This window comes from Echinops telfairi, unplaced genomic scaffold (genome assembly GCF_000313985.2).
Source record: "Echinops telfairi isolate 266 unplaced genomic scaffold, ASM31398v2 ScPeMD7_1;HRSCAF=3_0, whole genome shotgun sequence".
Classification (NCBI taxonomy): Eukaryota; Metazoa; Chordata; class Mammalia; order Afrosoricida; family Tenrecidae; genus Echinops; species Echinops telfairi.
Genome location: NW_022103896.1, coordinates 29,804,610 through 29,822,609, shown reverse-complemented (window position 1 = coordinate 29,822,609; position 18,000 = coordinate 29,804,610). Strand labels below are relative to the sequence as shown.

Below are 18,000 nucleotides of genomic sequence, written 5' to 3'. Positions count from 1 at the left end.
CAGTGCTGATCTAGACAACTGTTAAAAACATTTCAGTATATTTTTTCTAGTACTATTTATTTACATAATTTATATAGTTGAGAAGATGTGATGCTAAATGATCCAGAACAAACATTTTAATTTTTTATTTGCTTCCCTGCCTCATCAGATATGAAAGTTTACATTTCACAAGTGTGTTGCTCATTCATAACCACGACTTATAGATTATCTATCAAAGGAAGTGATTGCTTTATAGAAGACTGACTGTTCAGTTTCCTTCTGCGAGCCCAGGCCTCCCTGCTGCCGTGTCAGCTGCGGATTTGCAGTTTGCTCTCCAGAGCCTGGGGGCAATGGGACACGTCTCCGTGACTCGAGAGGGAACCTGTGCTGGACACTCATGGAACATCAAGTGGAGGAGCATGTGTGGGAGGCAGAACCTGCTGCAGGTGCTCTACTCTGTGCTTGTCCCTATGTATTGTTTGCTGATTTGTACTCTGCTTCATTCCAAAGAGAAGATTAACTTGTGTATATATATATACAGACCTATGTGTATATAGAAAATGATCGACAAAAAATAGAAGGGGAAGTAAAAGAGATATGCTCAGGAAGATGAGTATTTCAGAAAAGCCTTATTATTGAGTGCAGGAGGAATGTTGGCAGATCCACTTTCAGAACTAAACCTGCTTGGGGACCAATCTCACTGTCGATAGTTCTAACAGAGGAGCTGTGTTTTAGGGCTACCAATCGTGTTTAAGTTCATAAGTGAGTGACACCATGGGCTGTCATCTAATTGCTTTGTTGAGGGTGGAAAGGAGTTGGGGAAGAGGTCTGGGGCCCAGAGTACTTGAAGCAAGGAGTCTACAAGAGATTGAAGACACAGTCTCTCTCATGAACTGGTGGGAATAAAGGAAATTATTATAACTTTCTTGATGGATAACTTCCATATAGATATTCTATAGTTCATCAATCTCAGTTATATAAATTTTTAAAAATCATTTTATTGGGAGATTATAGAACTTATCACACTTCATACATACATCCATTGTATCAAGTACTTTTGTACATATGTTGCCATCATTTTCAAAATATTTCTTTCTACTTGAGCCCTTGGTATCAGCTTCTCATTTTTCTCCTCCTTCCCTCCCTCCTGAACCCTTGATAATTTATGAATTATTATTATTTTTTTCATGTCATACACTGACTGCTGTCTCTCTTCCCCCACTTTTCTGTTGTCTGTCCCCCCGGGAGGGAGTTACATGTAGATCATTGTGATTGGTTCCCCCTCACTTCCCCAACGTCCCCTTCCCCTCCTGGTATGTCTACTCTCAATGCTGGTCCTGAGGGGCTTATCTGTCCTGGATCCCCTATGTTTCCAGCCAGTCAGGGTGCAGTATAGCACCAATGAAACATGCATCTTTCCTCTCGTTCCTTAATGCTTCCTCTACTATCCCCTCCCCACTATTATGACCCCCAATTCTGCCTTACAAAACCAGCTAGACCAGAGCATGCACACAGGTACAGATAAGAGCTCAGTTATATAATTTTATCATACTAAAATTATATAAATGTGGCACGATATAGTCACTGCATTCTTTTTTTGAATGACAACAAAACCCTGAAAACTTATTTAAGTGGCACAGCTTTAGCATGGAGACTCAACATACACCTCAAAGATGGCCAGTACCTAAAGCAGAAATAAAAGGCAGACTTACTTATAGAAACATTTCCGAAAAGGAGAAAAGGCAAAAAAGGGGGGGTAGAGATAAAGAAACCGAAAAAAAGCTACATACATGGAGGAAACAAGTCTGCATGGATACGCAAAATAGTCAATAGTCAGGAGATTATTTTAAGAAAACACACAGACTAGACTAGATTGGAAAATTCAGAAATCAGGACCACACTTCGTTTGCTCCAGCAATGTCGCCTTCTGTGGGTCTCTTCCTCTGTTTGTGCATCTCGCCTGCTCTCATTGGACCAGGATACGGCGCTTGCTCATCACTTCTGTTCTCTCCTCACTGCCTCAAGCGTGGTCCAGCATGAGGGCACCATAGTAGCAGAGGAAGCTGGAATGAGCAGTGTGGTATATAATGCCTTGATTTGGTTTTATTTTTATAAATGAAAGGAAACATCATCTCAGAAGTGGGAGATAAACCAACATAGCCTCACATGAAAAATGCTCACGGGAAAAAGTTGACGCTCGGGAAGAAAGATAATTCAGTGCTTCCATTATTTAACAATCATTTACCAAAGTGGCCGTCTTTTGAAAAATAATGGAACTTTTTTAAAAAATTGCATTTGGTAAACTTGGGAGAAAGATTGGGTTTTCTACTTTCACGTAAAATTACAGTCTTGATGGTCACTATGAATCAGAATTGACTTGCTGGCAGGGAGTTTTGGTTTGGGTTTTAGTAAATTTATTTTCTTTAGACACAATTTATTAATTCTGTAAATTAAGTTAACAACTCCACTTAATATTAACTACAAAGTTGTAATTAATACAATGCATGATACCACAATGGTCGTACTAATATTTCCCTTGAGTAAATTTGTTTGTTTACTTAAGAGACATTCCTTTTTCCAGACATGCGACAAAGTGGTTTTGAATTTTTTTCCTTACATCTTTTAGCTTAGGTCCATTTTCGAATGTGTTTAAATTTGAAAGAAAAATTAATGTTATCATGTTTATTATAGTCTTTTTGATGAAATGATTTTGTGTAAAAATAGGTGGATGATTCACACATTATGGGAGAAAATGCTAAGGTAACCATTGCAAAGGTAAAGGACGGTGGCTTATTCAGACAACACATTCTTGGAGACCTGCTTCGTGTACCCAGCCAACAGCCACAGGTATTTCTAAAATGTTTTTCTCATGATATTTAACATAATGTTAAATGTATAACTTACATGTCATATACTAAAGAACTAGGAAAATATGCACGTGTGACACGTTTATTCATGTTACCCGTTGACCAGCTGAAGAATACGATTGTCATCCTTGCGGGTCATTAGGAGATGGCAAGGAGCCTGTGGTACTGTGGGCTGGTCATTGTGCCGCTCACTGTAAGGACAGCCATCTAAGGCCACCAGACACTTTGCAAGAGAAAGACGCAGCAGTCTGCTCTGATAAGGATCAAAATAGATTTATTGAAGGCGAGACTAAGTTTAAACTGAGGATGAGCGGGGGCCACAAAGTGAACTATACTCCCTGAGGAGTTCAGACAGCTAGGCAATAATGATCCTGTTAAATCAGGAATTAGCTACGTCAGATGGCAAATGACCTACGTGTCGTCACCGTGGCTAGGTGGTGTTGAGTCGATTTTCACGTCTCCAGATCCCAAAGGAGAGAGTAGGATTGCCCCATAAGATTTCGGCAAAGCTGTGATCGTCACAGCAGCAGCTCGCCAGGACTTTTCTTCCGTGGTGTGGCTGCTGGGTTAAAACTGCTCTTCTTTAGGTCAGCTGCCAAGTTGCTTAGTCATTGCACCAAAAGGCCACCTATTGGCTTCCTAATGATTGCTAAAAGTCAACGGCAGGTTAGGAAAAGTGGAGGCTTTGCAGTAATTTGTTAAAAGAGTCTTTTTTGATGAGTTACTTTTGGTAGGTTTTTTGTTGTTGTGCTTGTTTTTTAGTACTTGGTGATGATAGGAACCCTTGGGAGGAACTGAGAGTATTAACAAAGCAACCATAAAACATTTTTTTCCTGCTAGTGTAGCTTTATTGTACAGTGTAGTTCATGGGACTAGCTTGTATTAACTTGATTGCAAAGAAAGCATTTTGTTAGAGGCTAAGTTTTCTGTTGAAGTTTAACTTCTTATAATAAAGCAGGTCTTTTCAAAATGGAGTTTAAGTCCAGGCCCATAAGCAGCCGTTTTTTAGTTAAGTCAAGTGCCCCAGAGACTTACATTTCAGGATGCTCCGTTGTTTCATTTCTCCCTTTTTTTTTTTTTTTTTTTTTTTTTTTTCATTTCTCCCTTTTGATCAAGCATTTCCATGAAAATTCTTTGTTCACTCTTGGAGATGTTTTACCTCTTCCTCTTGCATTAGCTTAGGTTCTTGTCTTTAGAGAGTCATTCCAGCCAATTTTATGATCTTGTTGTTGTTGTTGTTGTTGTTGAGTGCTGTCAAGTTGATTCTGTCTCATAATGAAACATTGCTCTGCCTCATATTCACCATCAAGTTTGAGCCCACTGTTGAAGTCATTGAAATAGTGATCATTCTTTCTTTGATTACTCACAGAGGAGTAATTTTCCTTAGTAAGGACAATACATTAAGCTTTTGTCTTATTAAGATTTTGAGCCAGCTAAATTCAGGAAAACAACTTTGGCATAATTAAAATAGGTTTGTCTCAGGTAGGAAGCTATTTGAAAGCGCAATTTGTTAATATGCATAATTATTTTCATAGTCATTGTAGAAAGGGTGAAAGTGTTTGATATATATTTTATAGAACATTTCATTATATTTGCAATAATCAAAACAAAAATAATTCCTCTAGTGAGTAGATAGATCTAATCCATGGTTCAACACTATTTCGTAAACCATTAAAGATGCCAAAGAAAGGACCGTCATGGGACATATTGAACGTAACCATGTAACTTCATGGTGGACCTTTGTTAGGTCTTATTCAGTTTCTTCAGAGGTAGTTACCAACGAACAGTAAGAGATATTAACAGTGAAAGTTTCTCCTTGTCTAGCCAAAAGAAAATCTAAAATTACTATATTTTTAACATAGTATACTGAATGTGGGGAATGAAGCCCAAAGACTAACTCCACCATGCCTATATTGGCAAGACTTAATAATTCCTAATGCAGTCAATAATCTATCTGCAATAAACCATATATGGCTCTTTTAAAAGCTCTTTCAAATTTTAGAGTAGCAATGAGTATAGCTGTACAATTTTAAAACTCCAGCAGTAGAGCGGTCAGCATGATCTGTCGTGGACCGAGGAGAAGAGCGATATCCAGCAGTCTGTCAAATTGTCAGCGTAACTATGTTCTTATCCAGGTGGTCTATTCAACTAACGCAATAGGGACACATGTCTTCCTAAGTGATAGAAGGAGTTAAAGAAAGTGGTAAAAGGAAATTTTCTGAAAAGCCTTCAGAGTGGAGGGAAATAAAGTAACATAAAAATAATTACTATAACAAAATAGACCTTTTCAATGATTTTCATGGAGGAATACAATACCATTAGAGAACAACGCTTGCTGTCAAAACAAAGCAGTTTCATATGAAAGGCATTGTTAAGAAAGTGCCTTATTTTATGAGTTGCCTAAGACTGAATGAATTTAAAGTGTAAGACAGCTATCAGGATAAAAATGGCTATTATAATAAAAGCAAAGAAATACACATTTATATGAGCAATTTGCATGCATTATTCTAACTAGCTGATGACTCTATGTTTATAAAACAATACATTTTCAAAGACATCAAGTATAAAATAACTTGTTATAATAAGACAGGGCAATACCTTTACTAGTCTACATGAATTCTTGTCTATGTTGTTGGATCAGCAGTCTACTCAACGCCATCTATTTTAGGCCCTGGGCATATTTAAGGGTCTACTGTGCCAGGAAAGACAAACTGAAGGGGGAATGGTATTGTATTCATCATTAAATAGAACATTTCAAGATCTGTCATGAAGTATAACATTGTCAGTGATGATACACTAGCCATACGCCTTCAACAAAGACCAATAAGTGACTGTTATCCAAATTTACCCACCGAACATTAATGCCAATGATGAGGAAATTGAAGCTCTTTACCAACTTCTGCATCCCCCCCAAAATGCATTTATGATCACTGGTGATTGGAATATGAAAGTTGGGAGTAAGGATCAGTAGTTGGAAAACACAACCTTTGTTTGGGATATATATAGCCTTCACGTGAGAGAACGTAACAAAATTTAGGAAGACCAATGACTTATGTGGATCATCTCAAACTGTGGATCACAGAATGGGACTCCCAGAACACTTCATCGTGTTTATGTGGACCCTGGACATAGACCATGAGGCAGTCATGCAAACAGAACAAGGGAATATTGTAGGGTTTAAAATGAGGAAAGGTGTGTGTCAAGGTTGTATCCTTTCATCACATTTATTCTATCTGTATGCTGAGCAAAGAATCCAAGAAGCAGGTCGTTATGAATAAAAGCACAGCAGGAAGATGAAAGGAAGACGAATTAGCAGCCTACCATATGCAAATGACACAATCTTGTTTGCTGAAAGAGAAGAAGATTTGAATAATTTAATAATGAAGACCAAAATCCACAGCCTTCAGAACAGATTAAAACTCAATATAAAGAGGACAAAAATCCTCATAACTGGAGCAATAGACACATCTTGATAAATAGAGAGTAGAATGAGATTGTCAATCAACACTCATGGAAGCAAGTCAAGAAATCAAATGACATATTACATTGAGCAAATCTACTGCAAAGGATTTCTTTAAAGTGTTAAAAAAGCAAAGACGTCACTTTGAAGACTCAAATATGCCTGATTCTAGCCTGGGTATTTTCGATTGTTCCATATGCATATGAAATCTGGGCAATGAGTAAGACATATCAAAAAGTACTGATGCCTTCGAATTATGGTACTGGTAAAGAATATTAAATATTCTCCATATTGTATATGGGGATCACGATGAGTCAGAATCAATAACAGTGATTTCAATGGATTTTCCCAAAAGATACTGGACAATCACAGGTACTTCTTGGGAAGAAGTGTTTAGAAAATTGCAAACTGCATTGGTGCATAAAAGGCCAGGCAAGTTGTGCAGAGCAATTTTTCCCATCACACTAATTCACTTGCTCAGTTTTTGTGACTGCCAAAGCCTATCTTAGAAGGATTTTTGATGAGAAACCTTGTCCTGTTCACCATAAAAGCCCTGTTTTTGCCCCTTCAGATTTCATTTTGTTCCCCAAACTCAAAGACTATTAAAAAACAGCATGAGTTGAGTCCTTTGAAGATGCCGAAACAATAGTTTAGGCATATACAAATAGAAAGGTGCAGCATTTTTAGGGGAAGGACTAGAGAGATGGAAGCCCCCTTTCAGAAGTGTGCAGACCCAAGTGGAGGACTTGTTGAGAAACAATAGCTTTACACTTTGTTATTTTTGTTGAATAAAACTTTCTATGCTTTCATAAACTTTTCTATGTTCTTTCATAATTATTCTTCTATAATCTAATACAGTTCGGTAATCCACCATCTCAAGGATATAAATTGGGTGACATCATTTGATTTTTAAATGCTGTATTTCCACCACAAGTACTCAACACAAGTGGGTACATTTGCTGAATGAATGAAGCAGACAAATATATAAAACAATATAATCATCTGTTTCTAAATTCTGTACATATTGTACTTAAACTCGTGCCTTTTTACCCCTGTTCTGTAGCTATGTGTGTCTTTATTTTAAGGTTCAAGTCTATGTCAATGGAATTCCAGCTAAATGCTCAGGCGACTGCAGATTTACATGGGATCTCCTGCCTACACCCCAAGTCTTCGACATAAACCCTTTGCGAGGTAACCTTGTGCTTTTTACCTTGGAATGTAGGGTAGAAGGGAACTAGCAAATACTCTGCTCATGGTATTTTTTATGTTCTCACAATTAAGGCAACTAGACAGATAAGGTGAAAAAAATCTATTAAATTAGAAAGCTAATGGAAAAACTAATTTAAAAAAAGAATATTGTCATTGAAGTTGGATTCCTTAGTACTATGTTTCCAGTTTCACCAGTTGGAACCAATCTCTACAACTGCACTCTGCCATTGAGTCATTATTCTTTTTAAATGGAATTACCTAGGATATTAATTGGAATTGTTCATTATATAAAATCATTTCCTCTGGGAGATTTAGCAAATTCTTAACAAGAACTCATTCTAGAAGACATGTTTTACTGTTTCTTCATAGTATATTATTACTTTTAAAACAAAGTAATTATACTTTGCGTCTAGCTCCCCAGGATTAAAATAGGCAGTAGGATTTAGGATTGTAAAAGGTCTTTTCTTTTTTATTCAATCATAGAGATAAACTCATATGGAATAATCACAATTTACTCTTGATGGCTAGCAGGAAAATTTACCTCTAATTTTCTATCAGCAAAAAGCAATATGCATTAAACATTTTTAATGACTGCATCTTTGATTGAAATATATTGAAATATATATATTGAAATATATTCTTCAGACTTTTTACATTCACAATATTACAGCTACTCTTTACTTTTTGACTCTGTCATTATGACATTTTGTATTTACAGCAGGATTTAAAATCCACTTTCCAACTATTTTGTGAATTACCAATGCACATCTGGCAGTAACAAAAGCCAAGCGTATCATGAGCATAATGCTGACTGTGATGGTTAAGGTTTGCATCAAGTTACCCGGGCCCTGAATCCCAGTGGTTTGACAGTTATGTGATGACATATTTTGTGATCTGCTGTCATCCTCCTCCTTTGTGTCAATGTCAATCTTCATGTAATAACATGGTCTTTGGAACCTACTTATGCCAGTAAGTGAGGAGTGTTGAGTATTAACTTTTGGATGATTTATGTTACGTGATGCCACACCTCAAAGGACTTTTTGGTGTACTTTACTAGAGTCTTTTGGTATTAATTTTATTAATCTTATGTAAGCATGCTTTTATAATATATATTTTCCACTTTATAATGAATTTTAATTTTTACATGCACTTCTTGAAAATAATGATTTCTCATTCTAACACACTAAGCTGAATAACTTTTTGTCACATTTTGATAAAGGTAAAAGTAATAAAATATATGTAAAAAGAAGGTTACAGAAATATCTATGTTCCCCTTACTGAAAAATCAACATTTTGCCACGTTTACTTCTATTTAAGAAAAGTATTATAGAAACTGCTTAATTCCCCTTGAGGTGCTACTCCTTATGCTAGTGTGCTACAAATACCCACAGGCCATCACAATAATTAAGTCTGTGTGTATTCTTCAATATCGTTTGAAAAATTATTTTATGTTGCACACCTACATATGTCATTTTTACCAGTTTTTTTAAGTTTGCAAATGAGATATTACAATGTAAATATCTTTCTGTATCTTTTATCAGTCAGCATTCATTGATAGATACTTATGTAGTTGTATGTACATCTAATTCATCCTTTTAAACAACTTCAGGAATATACCAGTTTTCATTTATTTGTTCTTCTTTTGATGGACTTTTAAACCATTTCCAATTTTTGGCTTTGCAAATAGTGGTCTTTGTATTGAGCTTTGCTGGACCTCTCTCTACCTGTGTCCTCTAACTTTAGAGGATCCCTATCTGCCCCCAAATCATTAATATATGTTGATGATAGCCTAAAGTTGTAGGGTCTTGTTTTCATTCTTGGCTATTTAATTCCATGTGGAATCTATGTTGTGTATGGCATTATTAATGTTGGGTAGTTCTATCATACTTGGATACTTTTAAGATTGAATGGAAAGATATTCAATATAATTTATTGGGACAACAGGTTTTTACCCTTGTAAACTGGCTATATCCTAGACACTTTCATAATATGTAATACCCTAGGTAGAGTAATCTTATTTTTATTCAAATGGAATGTATTTGCACACATCTTATCCAGTTTATCCTTTCCTCTTGAGGTTGTGATGGCATATTGATCCTATGCAAAGTTACCACATAAAGATATCTCAGTTTCATTTATTTTTCATAAGAATATCTTTATTTTCCTTAACTCATTTTTATACTTTCAGTCACATCATGATCTCCAATGATAACGGTCAACATTCAGATTCTAAATATGAATCAATATAGAGTAGTTACATGAAAAAAATAATAGCCTGGCTAAATCTATTTCCACTCCCCATCATCCCCCTTCTTGCTTATAGATCTATTGTTTATGTGTTTTAGGGGTTATCATATGTATCTTATATATCTTCCCTAAGAAATATCTGATTTCCTAACAACAGATTCTGTAATTTTTGTTATTTTAATATTTAAATTGTCCTTTGCAGGGTCCTATGAAGAAAACACAATTCTCACCATTTTAGGCTCTGGATTTTCTCCTAGTTCATCTGTATCCGTCTCAATTGGACCAATAGGTTGCTCTCTTCTTTCTGTTGATGGTAGGTCCTATTAAAACTTATTATTATTATTAAATATTTCTTCTCTTAAGAGAAAGTTGCCTCAAAAGAGTAATAGCACAATTACGATTACCCTAGAGTGCACTCTACGGTGTTATGAAATTAGTAACCCGATCTGGTTAAATGCTTTCATTTTTTTCTCAGTCAAATTTGAGTGTCTTTTTCACTTAGCATTTGGTTTTTATTCATGTTTCCTCCTTCATTAGGTTACATGAATACTTTCTTGGCTGTTACTTTAGAATACAAGAATATACGAATTGCTAGTCTGGCGTCCCATGGTCCTCTGTCTATGCTTTGACAAGATCCTGTCAGTCAGGTTGCAAGCAAACAGGCTCATCTTTCCAGACTTCTATTCGGACCCTCTGTTGTTTGCTATACATGCATCAAATGGCATGGAGGTGGGCCTATATGACCTCTTCTGGCTCCCGTATTTCCAGGAGGCAGCATCCAGACATGCCTTTACCCTCCATCCCTCCATACCCCAATCTCATGCCAACTGTTCCTCCTAAGGCACTATACTTCTGTGCTGGGTTTGATCGTTCATTTCAGTGGATACAAAGAACTCACAACTAAGGGGCTTTATTAGGGAAGTTAATAGATTATGACTCATCAGGATCAGCAAACAGTAAGGGTGCATTCATTGGCCCATGGCAGCAGCTCACCTCAGCCAGCAATGAAGTCTTTCCCTGGTTCTCCGCCCCTCAGCCAGGGCTTGTCCTTTGCCCCCAAGCACCAGGAAGTCAGCCTGCCTGTCGCTTTCTCTCACAGTTCCATGGATCAGATGTAGAGAATGTATCTCAGAGGCTCTGTGCTACATTCTCTGGTGCACCTGGGCCTGGCAGGCACTACTGTCTCAGAGATCTTGGATGTGCTCTTCCAAATGGTCCTGTGATTTTTCCGTGTCCCAAATGGCCTCTTTATACTAAGAATGGCTTTGATGGAGGTGTGGTTTTCTGTTTAGACCATATCCCCCAAGGAAAGCCATGGCGTCTTAATCCACTTCTCCTAGTAGAGTCTGAAGATGGTGCCAAGGAAACAAAAGGTGTGGTTTGGTTCACACCCTCTACAAAGGGCAGGATTTAGCCACCATTCCCCTCTTAATCTTGTAGCGTACACATGTGAAAGCTGGGCATTGCCTAAGGAACGGAAGAAGAATCAATTCATTGGGATTATTGGATTATGATGTTGGCAGAGAGGATTGAAAGTATCGGGGATGCCAGGAAAACAAACATCTGCCCTGGAAGAAGTACAGCCAGAGTGGTCTTTAGAGGCAAGGAAGGTGCGACGTCATCTTGAGAACTTTGGCCATCTTGTCAGGAGAGACCAGTCCTTGGAGACAGACACCACACTTAGTAAAGTGGAGGGGGCAGTAACAAGAGGAAGGTCCCAACAGCATGAAGGACACAGTAACTGCAGCAATGGGCTCAAACATAGCAACAATTGTGGGGACGGCACAGGACTGGGTTGTGTTCTGTTCTGTTAAAGAGTCGCTACGAGTCAGAACTGACCAGAGGCCACCAACCAACAGCAATCCTGGAACAGAAAACTCCCTCCAAAATAGGATCATAACCTCAGGCATACAGAACGGAACTCAATGCCATCAAGTGAATTTTTAAAATTGTTTTATTAGGGGCTCATACAACTCTGATCACAATCCATGCATACATCAATTGTGTAAAGCACATTTGTACATTCATTGTCCTCATCACTCTCAAAACATTTGCTCTCCACTTAAGCCCTGGCATCGGGTCCTTATTTTTCCCCTCCCCCTCTCCCCCCTCCTTCATGAGCCCTTGATAATTTATAAATTATTTTGTCATATCTTGCTCTGTCCAACTTCTCCCTTCACCCACCTTTCTGTTGTCTGTCCCCCAGGGAGGAGGTCACATATAGATCCTGTAATCGGTTCCCCCTTTTCAACCTACTTTCCCTCTACACTCCCAATATCACCACTCACACCATTGGTCCTGAAGGGATCATCCGCCCTGGATTCCCTGTGTTTCCAGTTCCTATCTGTACCAGTGTACATCCACTGGTCTAGCCAGACTTGCAAGGTAGGATTCGGATCATGATAGCCAGGGTGGGGAGGAAGCATTTAGGAACTAGAGGAAAGTTGTATTTTTCATCATTGCTACATCACACCCGGACTGGCTCGTCTCCTCCCCAAGAGCTCTCTGCAAAGATTATCTCCAGTGGCCTACAAATGGGCTTTGTCGAAGGGATCAGGTATCAAGCATCATGCGAACAAAAAAATTTTACCATAGTGAATGAGGAGGGCAGTAGAGTGGAGAGCCATCAAGTGAATTGACTCATAGCTATTCTGCAGGACAGAGTCGAACTGCCGTGACGGGTTTCTGAGACTCTAACTCTTTGTGGGAAGACAAAGCTTTATTTTTATCTCAAGAAGTGATGGGTAGTTTTCAACTGCTGACCTTCTGATTAGCAGCCCAAATATGTCCCCAGTGCTCCTAGTGGAGTTGTGGTTATGTGTTGGGCTGTTAATCAGAAAGTCAGTAGTTTGAAACCACCAGCCACTCAGCAGGAGGAGGAGGAGGCTCGTCACCCACAGGGGCAGTTCTGCACTGTTTTATAGGACACTGTGAGTCCGAATCAACTCAATGGCAGTGAGTTTTCTCCCAAAGTGCCTCTGGGTGGATTTAAATAAGCATATGGTTCAAAAATATAATGCAAAAATATGTAAAAATATCAGGAATTATGGCTAGAATTAAGCAATGAATTGACTAAATCTCAATACAGATGAACAATTATTTATGTTTCTACCTCTGGAAATAATGAGAACTATATATATTTCTCTAAAAATTGTCTTTTATAATCCTAGATGTTTAGTTTAACTTTAGTAGATTGGACTTACATAAATGAACCCAATTACCAAATCAGTGATGTTTTAAATCTAGATTTTTCTATAAATTCTTGGGATTTAATAGTCAAAACTGCACCTATATTATAAGTATACACATCTTATTCTAAATGAAGCAAATATATTTTCATTTAATTTGTAACCTTTCTTGATCAATCTTAGTGTTTTACTGAATTTTAGACTTAAGCAAAATATTGGACCAAATATTTTATAACTGTTAGCAAAAATGACCTTACCAATTAGGGTTATGGGTACTGTCATAAAAACTTCTGGGGAGGGGGCATAGCACCAATCATGAAGAAATTTTTAAAAATTGTTTTCTTCATTATTGATTTGCCTGTTTTCTAAGAGAATCTGATTCATAACATGTAGTTTCTAAAGGTTTTTTATCTCAATTAATATATGAGTTATTGTCTGTAGACATATTTCTTGGGTTATAAAAATGAGGTCCAAGGTAAATATTTGGAAGTAGACATTTTTCAAGAATTTTGTTGTACAAAAAATACTTGCTTTATCCTTTTCTTCTTTATTATCACAAGAGAACAACATCACATGCCAGGTTCTGAAAGGAAGTGCCGGACATTTCCCAGTTGCTGTGTCCATAGCCGATGTTGGACTAGCACAGAGTGTGAACACTGAGACATTTTACTTCACCTATCACCATCAGCTCTCACGCATCTGGCCTTCTTCTGGAAGTCTAGCAGGTATGACAAAGAAAATGACATCTATTTCCACCATTTGGTTGTGCTGTTTCGGGAACAGGCTGAGGGGAGGGGCCCTAATGCCATGGAGCAAAGCAAAGTACTGTGTTAGAAGGTACAGTGATTAAATGGCAGGCTAATTCTTTTGTTTCTTATGAAATGTAAGTCAGGGTGATTGCTTATACTTACATCTTAGGTCATTGAATTAATATCATCAATTATTACATGTTCCTATAACAAGCTCATCAATTATGTCAAGATAAGATTTATTAGTTATTATTCTGCTTACCAGCTGCTCCATTTGTAACCATGGTCTCAATGGAGCTACTTGACCCAGAAAAAGTTCTCGGAACACATCAGACAAAGGAAGGCTAATGCCCAGAATAGAAGGAAAAGCACACAGTATTTTCCCCTGTTCTCTTTCATTTCCGTTTTGCTTTATTTGTTGCTATTTTTCACTACGCTAGGTTTTAGACTTTGTGCTCTGGATTTGAATTGGTTTTATGACTTGTGCATATTTAAATTATGTTTTCTTTTTTAAAAATTGTTTTCTTTGTTTCCCTTTAAGTGAGAAGTATGTAAATTGAGTTTGGTGAGAGTCTTAATTCACCCACATTTCCCACCCATAGATGGTTGAGCAAATAGAAACCACCTAACTTCTTTGTAGGATAAAAAAGTTACCATGAAAAATCGTAGTTACTGGTAATAATTGCCCAAAGCAAATAGCAATTACAAAGTTGTCGTTTCATAAAACTGCTTTGTGGAGCACCTTTCTAATCCCAAAACTCAGTGTGGAGGCTTGGCATGCGCTGGTTATTGGATAAAAGCTAAACCCATAATCCCGAGTTTTCTCCTTCATCTACTTGCCAATTCATCTCTTGAATGATTGGATAATCACTGAATGATAAATTAGATTATTGATCCCAATTGTCATTTTGTTGTTGTTATCATTGATCTGTTCTTTGTTTTGCTTTCTCATGAAGGTGGTACTCTTCTGACTCTGTCTGGATTTGGCTTTAATGACAACTCCCAGGTCGTAGTTGGGAATGAATCTTGCAATGTGGTTGAAAGGAATTCCAATACTATAACCTGCAGAACACCGAAAGTAAGGCATCAAGTTTAGTCCACTTTCACTTTCGTAATATGCCTGATCTTTTATGAATCAAAGAACACCTTTATAAAGGGTGATACAAGTGGGGTCTTTATCTAAAAACTACAATTTCATTTATGCTGTTCAATAATTATTTCTTCCACATCTTCTGTCTGTTAAGATACAAAGACAAAACATAACTTCCACATTCTAGACACTTAAAATGTTGAAGGAGAATAGACGTATAAACGAGTACTATACAGTGTGATTCTATTTTAAGTTATAGAAATAGATACAAAAGAAAAATAACATACATTGGGAAGAATTCATTGGGAACTGTTTTGAAGAAAAGTTGATGCTCTGTCAGAGTTTGGTTAACGAACGGAAGTTTACCTTTTAAATCAAAGCCAAAACCCTACTGCTATAGAGATGATTCCTCCCTATAGCCATCCTGTACTGATCTTCCCGAAGAAAGTAGAATTGTTCTTTTGGGGTTTTGAGACTAAATCTTGAAAAATGTGTGAAAGTTTCAGTTTGCTTAATAATAAAATAATAATAAAAGCAAAGTTCTCCCTGAAAAATTGTATCTTAGAACCAAAGATAATGCTTCAATCTAATCCAAGACTCTCACTGGTTTATTATGTGTTAAGTACTGATGAATTGAGTCATTAACACTAAAGGGAACACAAAACAAAACTGTAGCAGAGTAGGTGGGGTTTTATGTTGTAGAATATGTAGGAACTAAATCTGAGAATTTACTAGACTGAATGATGGGTGTTAAGAACCTGAGGAATACAGTCAAGTAAACTTACTTTGTTTAAACTCTATCATTGAGTTACACACTGCGTATGCATTACAGAAGTACGAGTGTTACTAGGTGAGAATTCCCTTTGTGCTCCAGCAGGGAATACACAGGTCAATGAAAGCTGGAGCCCCGTGGGGCAGTGGTGAAGCACGCAGCAGCTAACTGACACGTTGGTGGTTTGAGCCCAGCAGCCGGGCTGCTCACAGATGTGGCTCATCTCTCTCCCGACAGACTTCAGTCTTGCAAACATGATGGAGCACCTTGACTCTGTCCTACAATTCACAATTTGCTCAACAGCTATGGCTTTTTGTTGTTATTGTTGTTTGTGGCAGTACCACGTCTTTTCCTGTAAGATCCAAGTGCTGGCCACGGTTTCATGGACGGGGCCTGGAAAAAACCCCACAATTCTGTGTTTTATCAGTGAAGAAGAATCCAACTATATTTGAATCTACTTTAACTGCAAAAATAGTTAAAGTGATGTCCGCCTTATGCATGTTAAGCCCGCATGCAATCGCTGACTCAGTTGCCAGAGCCTTTAGGCTGCGTTGCAGAACCCCCGGGAATTCAATAATGTATTTGTCTATAAATTGTTCACGAGCAGCTAGACACAACCTTAACATATACCTTTATCTCTAGAATTCAAACTTACAACCTAAATTTGACACCACAATTTAAAAAATATCTAAATGCTTATTTTTTCCAAACATAACACCTTCAGAAGTTTATTTTAAATGATTCTGTTGTAGCCATTGTATGTCTGCATTTGAACATTTAATGTTTTCTAATGGTTCGCTTTATCCTTCTCTTGCTTTAGAGAATTGAGGGTACAGTGGATGTATCAGTCATTACCAATGGCTTTCAAGCCACAGCAAATGATGCTTTTAGTTATAATTGTTTGCAGACTCCAGTTATAACTGATTTTAACCCCAAAGAACGGGCAATACTAGGTAAGAAATTCTTAAATAATATCAGTCATTTAAGTTAGATATTAGCTTACAGGAACCACATCTAGAAATTCTTTCAAAGCACAGTTTTCTACTATGATCCGTCTAGTAGTTCTCCATGAACACGTGCAATCAGGGGAAAATGTTACAGACGGGGAGAGAAAGTGCTTTGTCATCCTGTTGGGTGTGTGTGTGTGTGTGTGTGTGTGTGTGTGTGTAACAACTAAGCAAAGATTTTATTTGTACCTGGTCATGACCAGTGTTTTCTTCTTTTTTGCTACTGAGAATGTTAAGACTTCCAGAATGACATGGACTCTAAGTTGACCTGTTGAATATGTATTTTTCACACTTGATCATATGTTGAGGCTTCTCAAGGTTTTTTGTTTTTCATTTCTTTTAAAATAATAGGAGAAGTTAATTTAACAGTAAAGGGCTATAATTTTGGAAATGGACCCACAGAGAACATGGTATATGTGGGAGGAAAACCGTGCCAGGTCCTTCACTGGAACTTTACAGACATTAGGTGCCTCTTGCCCAGCTTGCCTCCCGGAAAACATGATGTCCATGTAGAAGTCACAGGCTGGGGTTTTGCATCCAACAGGTATGGTAATCCCTTTATCCTGGAACCAAAACCACTGCTTCAGTTCAGCCAAATAAAAGATGGCCTATCAAATAAACAATAGCACGCATAAGGAATGTGCCCTTTTGAACCATCAGCTACATGAGACCAAACCATCCACATCTTTCTGGTCAACATTTCCCAGCAGCAAACACCAGAAGACAAGGGAAACTGGTTGGACAGAAGGAAATGGGGCAGCCAGGGTAGACATAGTGCGAATGCTGGCACATTGCAGGGGCTATAACTAATGTCACGGAGCAATACAATATGTGTGCATTATCTAAATGAGATTTGATTTTCTGTGCAAATACTCACCTAAAACACAAAACATTTTAAAACAGACACAACCATAAATGTAAGTCAAGGCACCTGGGGCTAATCGTATGACAACTAGGAAAGAAAGCCCTCGGCTTTATAATCTGTCTGGTTTTCTGTTGCTTCTTGTTGTAGGTGGTTGTGCGAATACCCCAAAAAGCATAATAATACTTGGGTTTGAGGTCAATACCATTCAGAGTCAATTGTCAGAATCTCTGTGAAAAGACATTTCTGTATATGACAGATGATGTGCTTTCATTCAGAAAATAGTTATCAATGGTGAAGAAAGCTGATGGTGCCCGGCTATCAAAAGATATAGCACCTGGGGTTGTAAAGGTTTGAAGGTAAACAAGTGACCATGTAGCTCAGAAGCAACAAAGCCCACATGGAAGAAGCATACCAGCCTGTGCAATCACGAGGTGTCGAAGGGATGAGCTATCAGGCATCATCAGAAGAAAAAATTATATCATAGTGAATGAGGGGGGCGGAGTGCGGACTGGAGACCCAAAGTCCATTTGTAGGCCACTGGACATCCCCTAGATCGGAAGAGCGGTT

The 18,000-nt window shown here is 37.8% G+C and overlaps 1 protein-coding gene across 1 annotated transcript in view; it reads left to right on the top strand.

Moving 5' to 3' along the window:
* Window positions 1–18,000, top strand: part of PKHD1L1 (PKHD1 like 1) — a 182,255-nt gene that overhangs the window by 56,892 nt on the left and 107,363 nt on the right. The window contains 8 exon segments of the mRNA XM_045287100.1: window positions 271–425; window positions 2,704–2,826; window positions 7,392–7,497; window positions 9,965–10,075; window positions 13,511–13,675; window positions 14,656–14,777; window positions 16,382–16,514; window positions 16,920–17,112. Of these exon segments, the coding sequence (XP_045143035.1) occupies window positions 271–425; window positions 2,704–2,826; window positions 7,392–7,497; window positions 9,965–10,075; window positions 13,511–13,675; window positions 14,656–14,777; window positions 16,382–16,514; window positions 16,920–17,112 (1,108 nt within the window).